Here is a 15,245-nt window from a genome sequence, read left to right on the forward strand (position 1 = left end):
ACGATTTGAGTTAAAAATGTTCGCTTTAAAAAGATATATATTCTCTCGGTGCCGCGCTACGAGCTTGTAGATCTGCTATTTTTGAATAGCCCAAAGTGTAAAATAATGCTTTTTAGCTCAAATCTAAAAAGGACACAGTTCCAGGTCTTAATGGGTTAAGAAGATTCCACACCTACGTGGACACACTTTGATGGACCAGGCTCTGCAGACTGCTTTCTCTTTTCTTTTTGGGCAGAATATGATGAATTGTGTATGAGCCAAGCTCCCCGGCCCCCTTCCTTCTGATGAGGCTGTCCAAGCTCTTAGAGTCAGACTTAATAATGCCTTATTTATGCATCATTATTATAATGTAGGAGCCGCTGCAGGTGTGCCATGTCTGCTTATTATAATATAAGTGACTTTGGGCTTTTTTTTTTTTTTTTTCCTCTGTTAACCCGTTAAAACCTGGAACGCGTCTGTGTCACTTTTTTGATTTGAGCTAAAAAGCACTATTTTACACTTTGGCTATTAAAAAATAGCAGATATACAAGCTCGTAGCGCGGCACCGAGTGCCGCGCTATGAGCTTGTAGATCTGCTATTTTTGAAAGATTATGAGAATGTGTGCAAATCTTTGAATATATATTGTTTTAAAGCGAACATTTTTAACTATATTCTTTGCTTCTGGGGGTCCCTGGAACTAAATATCTTAGATAGGGGTCCGCGGCCAAATACATATACATTTGGGGGTCCTTGACATGAAAAAAGTTTTAGCACCACTGATTATAGAAACATACATTTTTTTTCAGAATACTGTTGGGATTTAGAAGACATTTGTAGAATCGGGTCTCAGGTCTTAAAGGGTTAAGTCACTTGTACCTTTTGGTAATTGAGGGTTGTGGTTTTTTTGGGGACTTGTTTCTAGTGTAGTTGTTGCTTATCTGGGGCTTGCTTCCAAATGTTCTCAAATATTTTCATGTCAAGGACCCCCAAATTAATCAATTGTACGTGTCGGTGGACCCCCCCATCTGAAAATATTTTCAATACATTTCTTTTTCATATATATATAAATATTTGTCAATGACTTAAAATGAGACGTTTTGAAAAGTTGACCCTACCGGTAGCAGAATGGAACTGCGTGCTCGACGGTGTTGCTCACCGGAAATAGCCGATTTAGAAGCTTTGTGTGGTGAGATCGGCTCATAGATGTGCTATTTTTACACCGTCATACAACGACAGATCAGGCTTAAAGCCTAAATACACCATCAGAAGGGACTCCCTCTCAGTAAGAAAAATAAAACACCACACCAATAAAATATTAGCGCAAACAAACCTCTATTTGTCTTTCTTCTAAAGCAAATACATCTCTCTGTTAGTTATGTGTTCATCTTCCCACTTCCTCATTCTTGGTGTTTGCCTGGTGCATTAGATCCTATTCATCTCTGTTTCTTTGAAGTGCAAATGAGCTTTGATCGTATTATCGTTATTATACAGTAGGAGACTGTTATGTACAGTAGTAGGGAGACCTCCTACCTACTCTGTTACCTTCTAATGCATGGGTTTTCAACTGGTGGTCCGTGGACCACACTGGTGGTCCGTGAAGATATTGCATGTGGTCCCTGACCATGCATTTAGTAATGTAGGAATGTGAAGATTTGTATTTTATTTATTTTATTGTTATCGTCCACTAGTTGAGAAACAGTTCAGTAAATGACCTGGTGACCTTAAGTACAATTTTGAGGTATTTGTACTTTACTTGAGTATTTCCAATTTCCAATACTTTTACCTCTACTCCACTACATCTCAGAGGCAAATATTGTACTTTTACTCCACTACATTTATTTGAAAACTTTAGTTACTAGTTACTTTTCAGATGTAAACTATGATATTATAAAACATACATTAACCACTTTAACCCTATTTTATACTATAGGCTATTTGAAAATAGCCGATCTACAAGCTCACAACGCGTCGTGAGCTTGTAGATCTGCTATTTTCAAAAATGTTAGTACTTTTACTTTTGATACTTTAAGTACATTTGGATACCAATACTTTTGTGCTTTTACTCAAGTCAATTTTGAGTTCCGTACTTTAACGTGTAACAGAGTATTTCTACATTACAGTATTGATACTTAAGTAAAACATTTGAGTACTTTATCCACCACTGGTAACTCTGAGGACCCCCTGTTGAAGACCTCTGTCATAAACGTATAAAAATGATCCTCTTGCATCATTTCATGCGGCCCATCACCATAAGTGACCTTATTCGTCTCTGTATCCCGCGCGTTGCTATTGGCAGACCCTAATTCATCTCTCTGTCTCTCTCTGTGTTCCCATTGGCTCATAGACGAGGACTGGGAGGCGGGCCAGCTGCTGGGCTTCGAACCCTGCAGCGAGAACCTGGTGACCGGCTGCAACATCCAAGATGGCCGCTGCGTGTGCCACGCCCTGCGGACGTGCACCAACCCCTTCCAGTTCCCCTCGCTGGACAGCTGCCAGACAGCCCTGCAGCACATAGAAGGTCTGTCTGTCTGTCTGTCTGTCTGTCTGTCTGTCTGTCTGTCTGTCTGTCTGTCTGTCTGTGTGGACAGCTGCCAGGCTGTCCTGATTTGATTCATTTCATGTCATGCAACCAAGGGGCCAGCCTGACATATTTACATTGAAGCCGATACGGAAGAGAGACAGTTCATATGAATGGCCTGTATGGTGGCCTGCAGGTGTCAGAAAGAATATTCTCTCATTGTAAGCAGATGGGTTTTTGACAAACTTTAGACTAGATTTTCTTACCGTAACTCTCTCAGTGCCAAGCCCCGAGTTATCCCGAGTCTTTTTCTGAATGCCCTCAGTGCCAGAACGAGAAATCCCGAGTTTTTACTTTTTACTGTGATCGCGCTGTTCTGTTTATTTTTCATCATCAGTTTCAGTTTCTGATTCCTTCAGACTCACCGGCTTCCGGATTCATGACGCAGATTCCATTTCCGGTTCTCATTTTTTTCCCCCGGTCATTTTCGGACAGAATAGGGAAAAACACATTTTTTTCACACGGTATAAAAAAACTAACGGAGAGCTCCACTTCTATTTTCTATAGTCTGGGTGACGAACAGTCATCGTAGTCGTCAGGGCCGGACTTACCGTTGGGCTAGGGTGGGCTGCAGCCCACGGGCCTCCAACTGGGGTATCATAAATACTATATGCTTCCAGTCGCTAGTTTAAAGTCTCCATTCAATCATCATGATATGAGTTTTGCTAAACTATGGTCCCATTTATTCTAAAATTGACGATAAAGTAGGTTATGCTCCGGGAGGGGCGGGATGATTTGATTGACAACCTACACAACCAATAGCATTCATTCCCCGCCCCCCCGCTCTTGATTGACGAGCTACCTAAACCAATAGCATTCTTTGGGGATTGTTTTCCGGTTCCCTGGTCACATGTCTGGTCTCAAGCAATAGACGTGCCCGTTGGTATATATTAAAGATGGCAGATTGCTCACTCCTGAACAATCGGCTTCATTTACGGTCTGTAGAAACCAATGGCGTGGCGCCGTCCTTTCATTTTATACAGTCTATGCATCCAACCAACATACAAAGAAGGTTAAAAAGACAATCAAGGATGAAAAAAAAACACAGTAAAGTCATAGACTCCTCTGTGGTCCCCTTACACCAGCGGTGGTTAACTTTGATGATGGAGAGGGGCCACTATATTTCCACACTCACTCCAGAGGGCCACATGGCATATATACTGTTACGAACATGCAGGGCATACTCGCCCATACTCGCTTAGGAGAATGAATGGTCCACTCAGTTCCGACCCTTAGTGACCTATTCGATACCAATGTCCCTATATATGGAGATCCCCATAAATGGAGACAATTGACCTACGAAAGTGTGACAGCATAGAATCTCTAGAAAGGGAGATTCCTAAACAATAAACATACCTAGCTCTGACATCAGAACACCCCTTCTAGAAACTCTATATATGGAGATAACCGAAAACATCCAGGACTGACATCATAGTCCCAGATTTGGGCATAACTGGCATAGCCTGCTCCATTATATGGATATGCCTGAGACTACCTGACATCACTGTAGTGCACTGTAAAGCACGCTTGGATGCCATGGTTAAAGGCTCTGTCTCATCATCGGCACTAGCAGCAGTCTTAATCCTTCCAGAGTAACCAGCATCGATACAAGCAGGATTAGTTCACCTGAACATAGATCACCGATCCAAGGACGAGTAGCTGGCGTTACAACCCAGTGAAGCCCCACAGCGGCTCCGGAGTCCGGTTCCAAACAACCAGCCGATTATCAGAATTACATATACTGTCTCTCCGTATTTTTACTTTTTTCGCCATTCTATGTCACACAAAAGTAGTAAAAAATAGCCGATCTACAAGCTCAAAACGCGTCGCAGCGCGACACGTTTAGAGCTTGTAGATCGGCTATTTTTGAATTGGAATCCAAGATTTTATTTTTTGCTATTTTTTTTAATGGAATCCTGAAAAGTAACATTTTTATTTGCCTTTTATGCGTTTCCGAGGCATCTCACTTTGTTTTCAGACGCACTAAAGCAAAACAAGGAACAGTGTGTGGGTGTGGGGGGAGGTTGGCGCGTGCGCGCGCGTGTGTGCGTGTGCGTGTGTGTGTGTGTGTGTGTGTGTGTGTGTGTGTGTGTGTGTGTCTGTCTATTACGTCAGTACAGTTATCGTACAGTCTGTACCAGCGCTGCCGTTTGCCAAGAAGGTATTTATTATCTCCTGTGGCTCTGCTCAGCATGAGGCAACAACACCAACCCACCATATTCAGTCATTTTGTGGCGCGGTGTCGTGTCTGTAGCATCTGTCACTGAAGCTCAGCGCTGTGCTAACTCAACCGTTGAGAGGAAAGGGGAGTGAACGGATCATGTTTGGTTGTTACGCTGAACATTTATGTCAAAGTTGGCTTAATTGGCTCTCAATTGCAGCCATATTGGAAAATAAATGTGTGCCCCTTCCTCATTACTTCCTTCACAGGTGTTACCCAATGATTACAATGACGGGTCCGTTCAGGGTTGCCAGGTCTGCTTATTATAATTTCCCCGCAAGATTTTTTATTTGAAAATAGCCGATCTACAAGCTCACAACGCGTCGCATCGCGACGCGTTGTGAGCTTGTAGATCTGCTATTTTCAAATAGCTGATGTACTGTATTATGTTAAAGCGCTCGTGTGACCCCATAGTCGCTTCTTTTGGGCTGTTTTTTTCCTAGACCTGGTTGCTTGTTTCTCTCACATAATCTGGCAACACTGGATCCGTTCCATTTAGGGTAGCACGTGGCAGTGGTTCTTACAATGTTTTAATTCCAAGGACCCCCCCCCCATACCTCTGAGAGTGTACACATGGAACCAAATGGACCCGTAAGAAACTAGAGTTACACACCCTTAAGGGGCCATTATTTGGAACCCCCCCTCAAGGAACCCTCTGAGGGTCCCTGCATGGACCACACTTTGAGTCTCACTGGTGTATCAGAAGAGTCTTTCCTGTTTTACTGTATATACAGTAGCTGTGTGAGATTGAGATATGAGATGTTCCATTTTCTGCAAATGTTCACCCCCAGCATAGTGTTGCTATAGGGTTCAAGTTACGCCCTATTTTATACTATACAAAAACACAGAAAATAAACCAAATATTTATTCATTTACATTCGAACTGTGTTAATATGAAGAAGAAAAAACGAAACTTTATTTCGCTATTTAGGGGTGTGCCGATACACTAATTTCACCAAACGATACGATACGATATTTGGCTCACAACTTCGATACGATATCGATACGATACGCACTTTTTTTTATTATGAAAATATATGGGGGAGAAAAAAAGGAAATGCAAACAAATAATTCTGTTTTTGCATTATTCAGACATGCAAACTTTTCAACTACAATAGCCGTTTTGAATCTAAATAGGGCAATAGTGTGACACCTGACCCGAAAAAAAAACAACACGTTGTCACCCTTTTCACCTCGGGGCTGTTTGCATGCCTGATTATAATGATTGTGTAAAAAAAAAAAAACGTTTTTTTTTTTTCAAAACAATATTGTTTTCCCCCAAAACGATACATATCTACATACTATTTTCTACTGTTTCTCAACTGGCGACATGTAGCACTTTTCTCCAGCAGCAGTCACAGATTCACTATTTTTGGACCATTTTGGAAGGTTTTGTGTCTATAAACAACATGCCCAACATAAGGGAAAAGGACAAGTAGTCAAAGTCAATACATAGTAGTCTATGTCGTCACCAGCAGTTTCTCTATCCTCCATGATGACATTTTCAACCAAAGGTGATGAGATCTGAGATCTGATCACAACACGTACTGTGTGTGTGCGTGCGTGCGTGCGTGCGTGCGTGCGTGCGTGCGTGCGTGCGTGCGTGCGTGCGCCTTGCATTGACACATGTGTGTGTGTGTGTTCTTATCTGGATGACATACAGATAACAACATACATGTTGTCAGCAGGTGTAACTGGAAGCTCACGTTCAACATGCTCTATATCTCTATCTGTTTGGGTTCATTTTGGCGTGTCGTCCATGTTGTCGTTCCCTCTCTCTGGCAGGTGTCTTATCTCTGTGGACATGGCTCACAATGTGACTTCTCTGTGACCGTGTGTGTGTGTGATGTAGTTCTCTGTGATGTAGACATGAAGGCTTACAGACTATATATACTGCTATAAAGGCCTCACCACCACCACCACCCAGGACTCACCTCCTCCTTCTCCTCTGCTCACTTTGCTATAGTCTCTGGGTTGAGGCTCAAGGTCGAAGACAGAGAGTGCAAACGTCTCTCAATGGGTCTGCTCTTTAAGCCTTTAAGACCGGGAACGCATCTGTGTCACTTTAGATTTCTTTGGCTATTCAAAAATAGCATATCTACAAGCTTGTAGATCTGCTATTTTTGAAAAATCGTAAACATTTGTGCAAATCTTTGAATATATATATATATTTTTTAAACAACATTTGTAACCCAAATCTTTGCTTCTGGGAGGGGGGTCCCTGTAAGATCATATTTTGATGGGGATCGGCAGCCAGAAACATATCATTTTTGGGGGGTCCTTGACAAGAAAAGCTTTGAGCACCACTCATATGGCAGCAGTAGTTTTTTTTCAGAAAAATTAAGACATTTGTTGAGACATTTGACAGTTACAAATCGCTTTCAAAAAGATATATTCAAAGATTTAAACACATTTTCACGATAAAACATAAATAAATAGCAGATCTACAAGCTCGTAGCGCGGCACTCGGTGCCGCGCTATGAGCTTGTAGATCTGCTATTTTTGAATAGCCCAAATAAAATCCTAAAATGACACAGTATACGCGTCCCCCCCCCCCCCCCCCCCGGTCTTCATGGGTTAAGATTCTCAGGGGATCAGTGCCCAGGCACCTGTCAGACACTTCTCTAGAGTGAGTGAGTGATGCCCATGGGGGCAGAAACATCAGAAAGAGCTCACTGACTTGACCTAGTTCCACCCCAAACAAAATCAGAAAAATGCATTCTACCATGCATGCTGCCACCAGCATGTGGAATGACCCACCAAAACCCATTATGAGATCTGCACTCCCTACCCAAAACCCAAAACTAACCTTAACCCATTGAGACCTGAAGCCGATTCTACATGTCTCCTAAATCTCAACAGTATTCTGAAAAACCTATGTTTCTATATCAGTGCTGCTCAATCTTTTTCATGTCAAGGACCGCCAAAAGTATATGTATTTGGCCGCAGACCCCCATCAAAATACCTTGTTCCAGAGACCCCCCAGAAGCAACGATTTGAGTTAAAAATGTTCGCTTTAAAAATATATATATTCAACGATTTGCACACATTTTCACGATTTTTCAAAAATAGCAGATTACAAGCTCGTAGCGCGGCACCGAGTGCCGCGCTACGAGCTTGTAGATCTGCTATTTTTGAATAGCCCAAAGTGTAAAATAATGCTTTTTAGCTCAAATCTAAAAATGACACAGTTCCAGGTCTTAATGGGTTAAAGCAATGGCTGACCTTAACTCTCTTACTTACCAGCGATTTTTCGATTTTCTTTTTCAAGTAGTCACAGAATATTTATCTCCAGTATAATCGATCCCCTGATGGTTGCTAATCACTGAGGGTTTCACTGTGTGGTTTCACAAAATGTCAACGAGGTCACATTAATTGACATTAATTGTCTGCCTTTGAAAATAACATGTCTGGGCAAAAAAAAAAACATAGTAAAAAAAAAAGTATACAGGGGCCGAGATACAGCCTTTTTTAAGTAATAAGTTAACCAAGAAGTGAATGGAGCAGCAAATCTTCAGATCATGATATATTGGGTTCTGAACCTTTTTATTTTTTAAATTATTTGTTTTTCTTCAAAAAGTCGTTATAAGTCATTCTTGGCAGCCAGAGAGTTAACATAGAAATGGGATTAGTTTTGACACATTTTGAACACCTTGGTAATAGCATCCTCTGGCCCCCCCATCCCCATACTGAGGTTTATTTGTACTGATATGTATTGCGTTGTATTGTATTTTTCATATGTATTACTGATTCATTTAGTACAGATGTACAAAGAGTGCCATCGATCAAAGTCTTTGTGAGGGACAGACACTGTGACTGAAGCACTGCGCTCTGTCGAACGTGTGTGTGTGTGTGTGTGTGTGTGTGTGTGTGTGTGTGTGTGTGTGTGTGTGTGTGTGTGTGTGTGTGTGTGTGTTAGGGCTGTCAAACGAATATTCGTATATATGAATATTCGAATATGAAAATTGGTATTCAAATTTAGATTCTGAATTTTATGTCTATTTGACAGGGACAATACAAAAAAAAACAATGTATGAAGTTATAAAAACAAACACAATGTTTTATTGGATCCGAGCACTACATTTTGAAAAAAAATATATATATATTTTTTTATAACAATAATAATAACAATAATATTCGAATATCTGCAAATGTTTAAGACCAATATTCGGATATCATTTCTGAGGAAAGTTGACAGCCTGTGTGTGTGTGTGTGTGTGTGTGTGTGTGTGTGTGTGTGTGTGTGTGTGCGTGTGCGTGCGTGCGTGCGTGCGTGCGTGCGTGCGTGCGTGCGTGCGTGCAGGGGGGAGAGAAAGAGAGAGAGAGAGAGAGCAACTGAAAATGGCCTGGAATGATACAGCACTTCCGGCTAGTTTATGTCACTATGTGTGTGTTTTGGAGCGTGTGCATATGTCACTCTGTGTGTCTGTGTGTGTTCGGAGAGTGTGTGTGTGTGTGTGTGTGTGTGTCTATGTGTGTTCGGAGAGTGTGTGTGTCTATATGTGTTCGGAGAGTGTGTATCACTGTGTGTCTACATGTGCCAGTGTGTGTGTGTGTGTGGGTGGGTGTGTGTGTGTTCAAGTATGTGTGTGTCTGTTCTGTAGCCTTCACTTCTGTCACCCATCCTTGTCTCTTTGTTTTCCTTTGATTGTGTGAAGAAAAGAAAAAGCTATGCACATCCACTAGGCTATTGTTTGATCATCCCTTGTTTTCTTACACAACGTTTCCTTGTGTTTTCTAGACGGTGATTATGATTTAAATAACAATAAAGCATTGTTTTATACCTTCTGCTGAGCCGCCTGGTTAAAGGTCGTCTGATAGTCTTAACCCATTCAATCCTGGAAGGCATCCGTGTCATTTCAGATGTTTAGCTCTAGCCTATGACCATTATGTTAGACTTTGGCTATTCAAAAATAGCAGATCTACAAGCTCATATGAGCTTGTAGATCTGTTTTTTTTAAAATATTGAACATTTTTGCAAATCTTTGAATATATATATACATATATATATATTTTTTTTTTTAACTCAAATCTTTGCTTCTGGGGGTCCCTGGAACAAAACTTTTTCATGTCAAGGACCCCCAAAATTATATGTATTTGGCCGCGGACCCCCCCCCCCCCCCCCCCCAACTCAAAATAGTTTTCGTTTCAGGGACCCCCCTCCTCTCCCCCAGATTGTACACACATTTTCACGTTTTTTTTTTTCGTTTTTTTTTTCTTCGAGTGCCACGCTACGAGCTTGTATATCTGCTATTTTTTTAATAACCCAAAATATAAAATATGACTACAAATCTAAACAAAAATTACACGGCACGCGTTCCCCCTCCCCGGTCTCTCTGGGTTAACAGCTCAGACTCTTTTAGATGCTAGGTCTTGTTTTCCATAAATAACATTTCTCCTCGGTGGAGGAGAGCAGCGCGTGTTCATTTTTATTGATGAAACATGGAAGGTTGAATGGTGGAGTCCTGTCACAGCGTACACGATGGATGGATGTTTGTCAACTCCTCTCAGGTCTGGGGTGATTTGGGGGGGGGGGTTGTGTGTTGGGGGGGGGGGGGGGGTGTTAACCCATTGAGACCTGGAACGCATATGTGTCATTTTTTGATTTCAGCTGAAACGCATTATTTTACACTTTGGCTATACAAAAATAGCATATATACAAGCTCGTAGCGCGGCACCGAGTGCCGCGCTACGAGCTTGTAGATCTGCTATTTTTGAAAAATCGTGAAAATAATGTGCAAATCTTTCAATATATATATATTATTTTAAAGCAAACATTTTTAACTGAAATCTTTGCTTCTGGGGGGGGGGGGGTCCCTGGAACAACATATTTTGAGAGAGGGGTCTGAGGCCAAAAGCACATCATTTTGGGGGTTCATGACATGAAAAAGTTTGAGCACCACTGATATAGAAACATAAGTTTTTCAGAATTCTGTTGGGATTTAGAAGACATTTTGTAGAATTTTGCTTCAGGTCTTAAAGGGTTAAGGGGGGGGTCATCATTTCTCTGCAGGTTGTCAAGAAAGCAATCTTGAAGATGTAAAGTGTCTGCTAGACTCCTATAGCTAGTGTGGTAGGTTTGATTTATAAATATACATGCACAGTACCGTACAGTACATACACACACACATATAGATGTACGTGTCACTGCTGTCGTCGGAGAGGAAACCTCTTATCTCCAGATTCTAACCTTTGTGTTGTTTTTGGGTAAACTAAAGCCCTACTTGATCATATAAAAGTAACGGTCCAAAACGGTGTCTTTGTAGGAACTGTGTTCCCATGGATAGAGACGTAGTCCTTTAGTCACACGCTCTTTGTTGATATGTTTCAGTGGTTTGATATTAATATATCAAATATGAGGGGAGGGGAGAGGAATAGAACTGTCTTGTCATCTAATGCAGTGGTTCTCAAACTTTTTCATGTCAAAGACCCCCAACATTATATGTATTTGGCGGCGGACCCCCGTCTCAACCTGGGTTTTGTTGTTCCCCCCATATAGCAACCAGGAAGCTACGCTAGGGGAACGCTGAACACGCGTTCACACGCACACGTGATAATAGTTATTGTCCATGACGGAGTCGAATCAGCGCCGTCCGAGTTGTAAACCGATAGGGGGAGAATAGATCTTTTCATGGGTTACTATCCACGACACACATGTGTGCGTGTGTGCGTGTGCATGTGTGCGCACGCGCGTGTGTGTGTGTGTGTTGGGGGGCTCTAGTCTAGTGTGGCTTGCATTGCCCTCTAGTTGGTTCTACAGAATTGCCTTGGGGGGGGTGAAAACGAGCGCTCCTTTTTCAATTTCCCTGGTTTTCCAATATCCCTGTATCATATATACATCCTAATCCTATTTTCTTTTGGGATGACATCACATCCGTCCATTCCTTTAATTTAAAAAGGGGGTCATTTAAAATACAATAAAAAGTTTGGGAACCACAAGTTCAGTGATGCTGCTTTGCTAATGTATAAACCCGGTGTTCAGATAATACCCAATTAAATGACTCTTGTCTGTATGCTTGTTATCTCTCCACATAATCCTCCACACATTTGTCTTATCATTTCCATCAGGAGTTTATTTACAACCGGCGGAGGCAGGTTAATTGGATCAAGTGCAGTAGAACAGCTCTCGTGGCGACCGTGTCTTTTGTTGACTTTATGATACTAAGTGATAGTTTTAAAAAAAACTATTCCAGCAAACTTGGCATTTTCACAAGTAAATAAAACACTTGACTGCAGTGTTATGTATAATTACCAGTACGTCAAGATGTGAACTTTTCTCTACTTGTCATAAAGCTTTAGTGTTAATTAGTCTCTTGAGGTGATTTGACACGGATTAATTTGACACTTAGTTTAACTTTTATAAAGCAACCTGTGAATGGCAGCGCAAAGATGTTAACCCTTTCAATCCGGGAACGCATCTCATGTCTTACTAAATAAAGTACATCAAACATCAATCTGTGTTATAGATCTACAAGCTCGTAGCGCGGCACCGAGTGCTGCGCTACGAGCTTGTAGATCTGCTATTTTTGAAAAATCTTGAAAATGTGTGCAAATCTTTGAATATATATATATATATATATATATATATATATATATATATATATATATATATATATATATATATATATATATATTTTTTTTTTTACCGGACATGTGTCAAATATTTTGTTCCAGGGGCCGCATAAGCAACGATTTGAGTTAAAAATGTTTGCTTTGAAAATATATATATATATATATATATATATATTCAGAGATTTGCACAAATGTTCAAGATTTCAAAAAAAATAGCAGATCTGCAACTTGTAGATCTGCTATTTTTTAATAGCCCAAAGCAGGGGTCTTCAACAGGGGGTCCGGGACCCCTAGGGGGTCCTCAGAGTTACTACAGGGGGTCCGCCAAAACTTTGTGTGCTATGATTATTATTTTTTTACATTAACCACTTGAACCCTAGCATCCCTTTTCTGAGGAGAACTTTTAGCCGAGCTTGTAGATCGGCTGTAGAGGTGTAGAGGGTAAAAAGAGCAGACTAAGTAAACAAAAAAGTTTAATCTGAAACACAATTCTATACAATTATAGAGGGGGTCCCTGCTTCATCTTTCTCTCAGCTAGGGGGTCCTTGGCCTGAAAACGTTGAAGACCCCTGGCCCAAAGTATAACATAATGGTTCAAGTGGTTACACACAGATGTGTTCCCGGTTTTAGTGGATTAAATGGTTGTTTAATGACATGCAATTGAATAACACTTTAAACTTCCTATGCAACTTCCTATGCAACTTCCTCTCTCTGTGTGTGTGTGTGTGTGTGTGTGTGTGTGTGTGTGTGTGTGTGTGTGTGTGTGTGTGTGTGTGTGTGTGTGTGTGTGTGTGTGTGTGTGTGTGTGTGTGTGTGTGTGTGTGTGTGTGTGTCGGCTCCAGACGAGTCCACACAGAAACAATGCTTGGAATGCGGGCAATGTCCGGGCTCCTGTGTTGTCATGGCAGTCTAGTAACTATTACATAAAACTGTTGTTGTATTAACAGTGGCTCTCTAAGGGGGGGGAATGGACACAAAAATATGATTCTTTATGTGCCCAGAGATGGTGTTTTAGTGTTTATAACGTTTTATAACAACTTTAAGGACCTCCATAACTCTGGACTTTACCTCTTAGAGTTACAGACCTGTACGCGTTATGTGGAACCCTCTCACGTAACCCTGGGGGTCCCTGGACCGCGCTTTGAGCACCACTGTGTTTATAAACTCATGTACCTCCTGATCTGTGCATCTTCTACGCTGTCTCCCTCTGAGTCTGTCTGTCTCTCCTACGCTGTCTCTCTCTCAGCTTTCCTACTGTCTGCAGACAACCCTGGAGAAAATCATTTGCGGGAGGTTCACGTACATATGCACGCGCAATTTTCGGTTTTAATTTGTTTTAGCACTCCATCTCTTATTTGATAAATATACACTGAATCAGTTATCTTAAAAACACTTAAAAGCACTTAAACAGATCTTTATCTATACACATACAGTCACTTTAAACTCTTTCAGCCTGGAGTATTAGTTATTTGGGCATCATTAGTGCAGCTATTAAAGCCACGAGCAGATCTACAAGGCAAGCTCACACCCCTCGTGAGCTTGTAGATCGTCCAATTTCACTAGGCTATTTGAATGCATTTGCCACACCTTTTTAGCTTTGATCTCTCTCATTAAAATGGATGTAGATGATAAATTGTCAACAGCAGCAGCAGCAGTTGCGCTGTGCTTTTCTTTTGCAAACTGTTGATAAAGTTTTTCAGAATACTGTTGGGATTTAGAGGAGACATGTGTAGAATCGGCCTCAGGTCTTAATGGGTTAAAAAAAAGCCCTTGAATATGACTGTGAAGACATGATAATGTTTACTGTGGTTATGGTAAGCTTACATTTAATATCACAAACACCACAGAATAAAAACCCTGTAACTTTAACTTGCCAAAAAATAAAGAAATCGATATTTGGATATTGTGAATGGATTTTGAATCGTTGATAATAAGAATTGCGATTGGTACGTGAATTGATTTTATCTCAGAGTAATAAGGCCGTCCTGTGGTTGAGTGGAACAGTGACAGAGCACTGAGAGAGACGGACACAATGAGACGATGAAGGCTGATCAATGTTTGTCATTGTTGTCACTGTGTGAGCGTGACTCCCTGCCTCCTCCTCCTCCTCATCTCTGCACAACTCTGCAACTCAATCTGTCTCTTCATCTGTGACGGTCTTTAACACATTGAGACCGAGAACGCATCGTTGTCATTTTCTTTAGATTTCTTTGGCTATTCAAAAATAGCCGATCTACAAGCTCATATGAACTTGTAGATCTGCTGTTGTTTTTTTTTCTAAAAATCGTGAAAATTTGTTGCAAATATTTGAATATATATCATTTTTAAAGTGAACATTTGTAGTTCAAATATTCTTTCCATATCAAGGACCCCCAGAATGATATGTATTTGGCCGCGAAAAAACGCCCCATCTCAACAAAATATTAGTTAAAAATGTTGTTTAAAAAAAGATGTATATTTTCAAAGATTTGCACAAGTTCAAGATTTTTTTCAAAAATAGCAGATCTACAAGCTGGAGCTTTGAGCTATACGCTATGAGCTTGTAGATCTGCTATTTTTGAATAGCCCAAAGGATAAAATAATGGTTATAGAGCTCAAATCTACAATGCTAAAATCTTGAAAGTGTTTGAAAAATTCAGGTCTTAAGGGGTTAAAACCCCACAGTTATACTACTCCGAAAATTGCCGATCTACAAGCTGTGACGCTTTGTGTGTCAGCTTGTAGATCCGCTATACAGTATACAGTATATATATCCGGCTGGCTTTAACCTCTAAATGAGGCTTTTATGTGTACTCTGTCTGTTTCTCATCTGTGTCGCTCTCTCTCTCTCCGCTCACACTGTCTCTCGCTCACTCGGCTTTCAACAAAACCGGGAGGAAATACTTCGCATTCCT

The 15,245-nt window shown here is 41.0% G+C and overlaps 1 protein-coding gene across 1 annotated transcript in view; it reads left to right on the top strand.

The window, feature by feature from the left end:
* Window positions 1-15,245, top strand: part of crim1 (cysteine rich transmembrane BMP regulator 1 (chordin-like)) — a 238,981-nt gene that overhangs the window by 57,835 nt on the left and 165,901 nt on the right. The window contains exon 2 of the mRNA XM_084045810.1: window positions 2,325-2,498. Coding sequence (XP_083901936.1) covers window positions 2,325-2,498 — 174 coding nt within the window. The remainder of the gene's footprint in view (window positions 1-2,324; window positions 2,499-15,245) is intronic.

This window comes from Gymnoscopelus microlampas (genome assembly GCF_963454915.1).
Source record: "Gymnoscopelus microlampas genome assembly, chromosome: 20".
Lineage (NCBI taxonomy): Eukaryota > Metazoa > Chordata > Actinopteri > Myctophiformes > Myctophidae > Gymnoscopelus > Gymnoscopelus microlampas.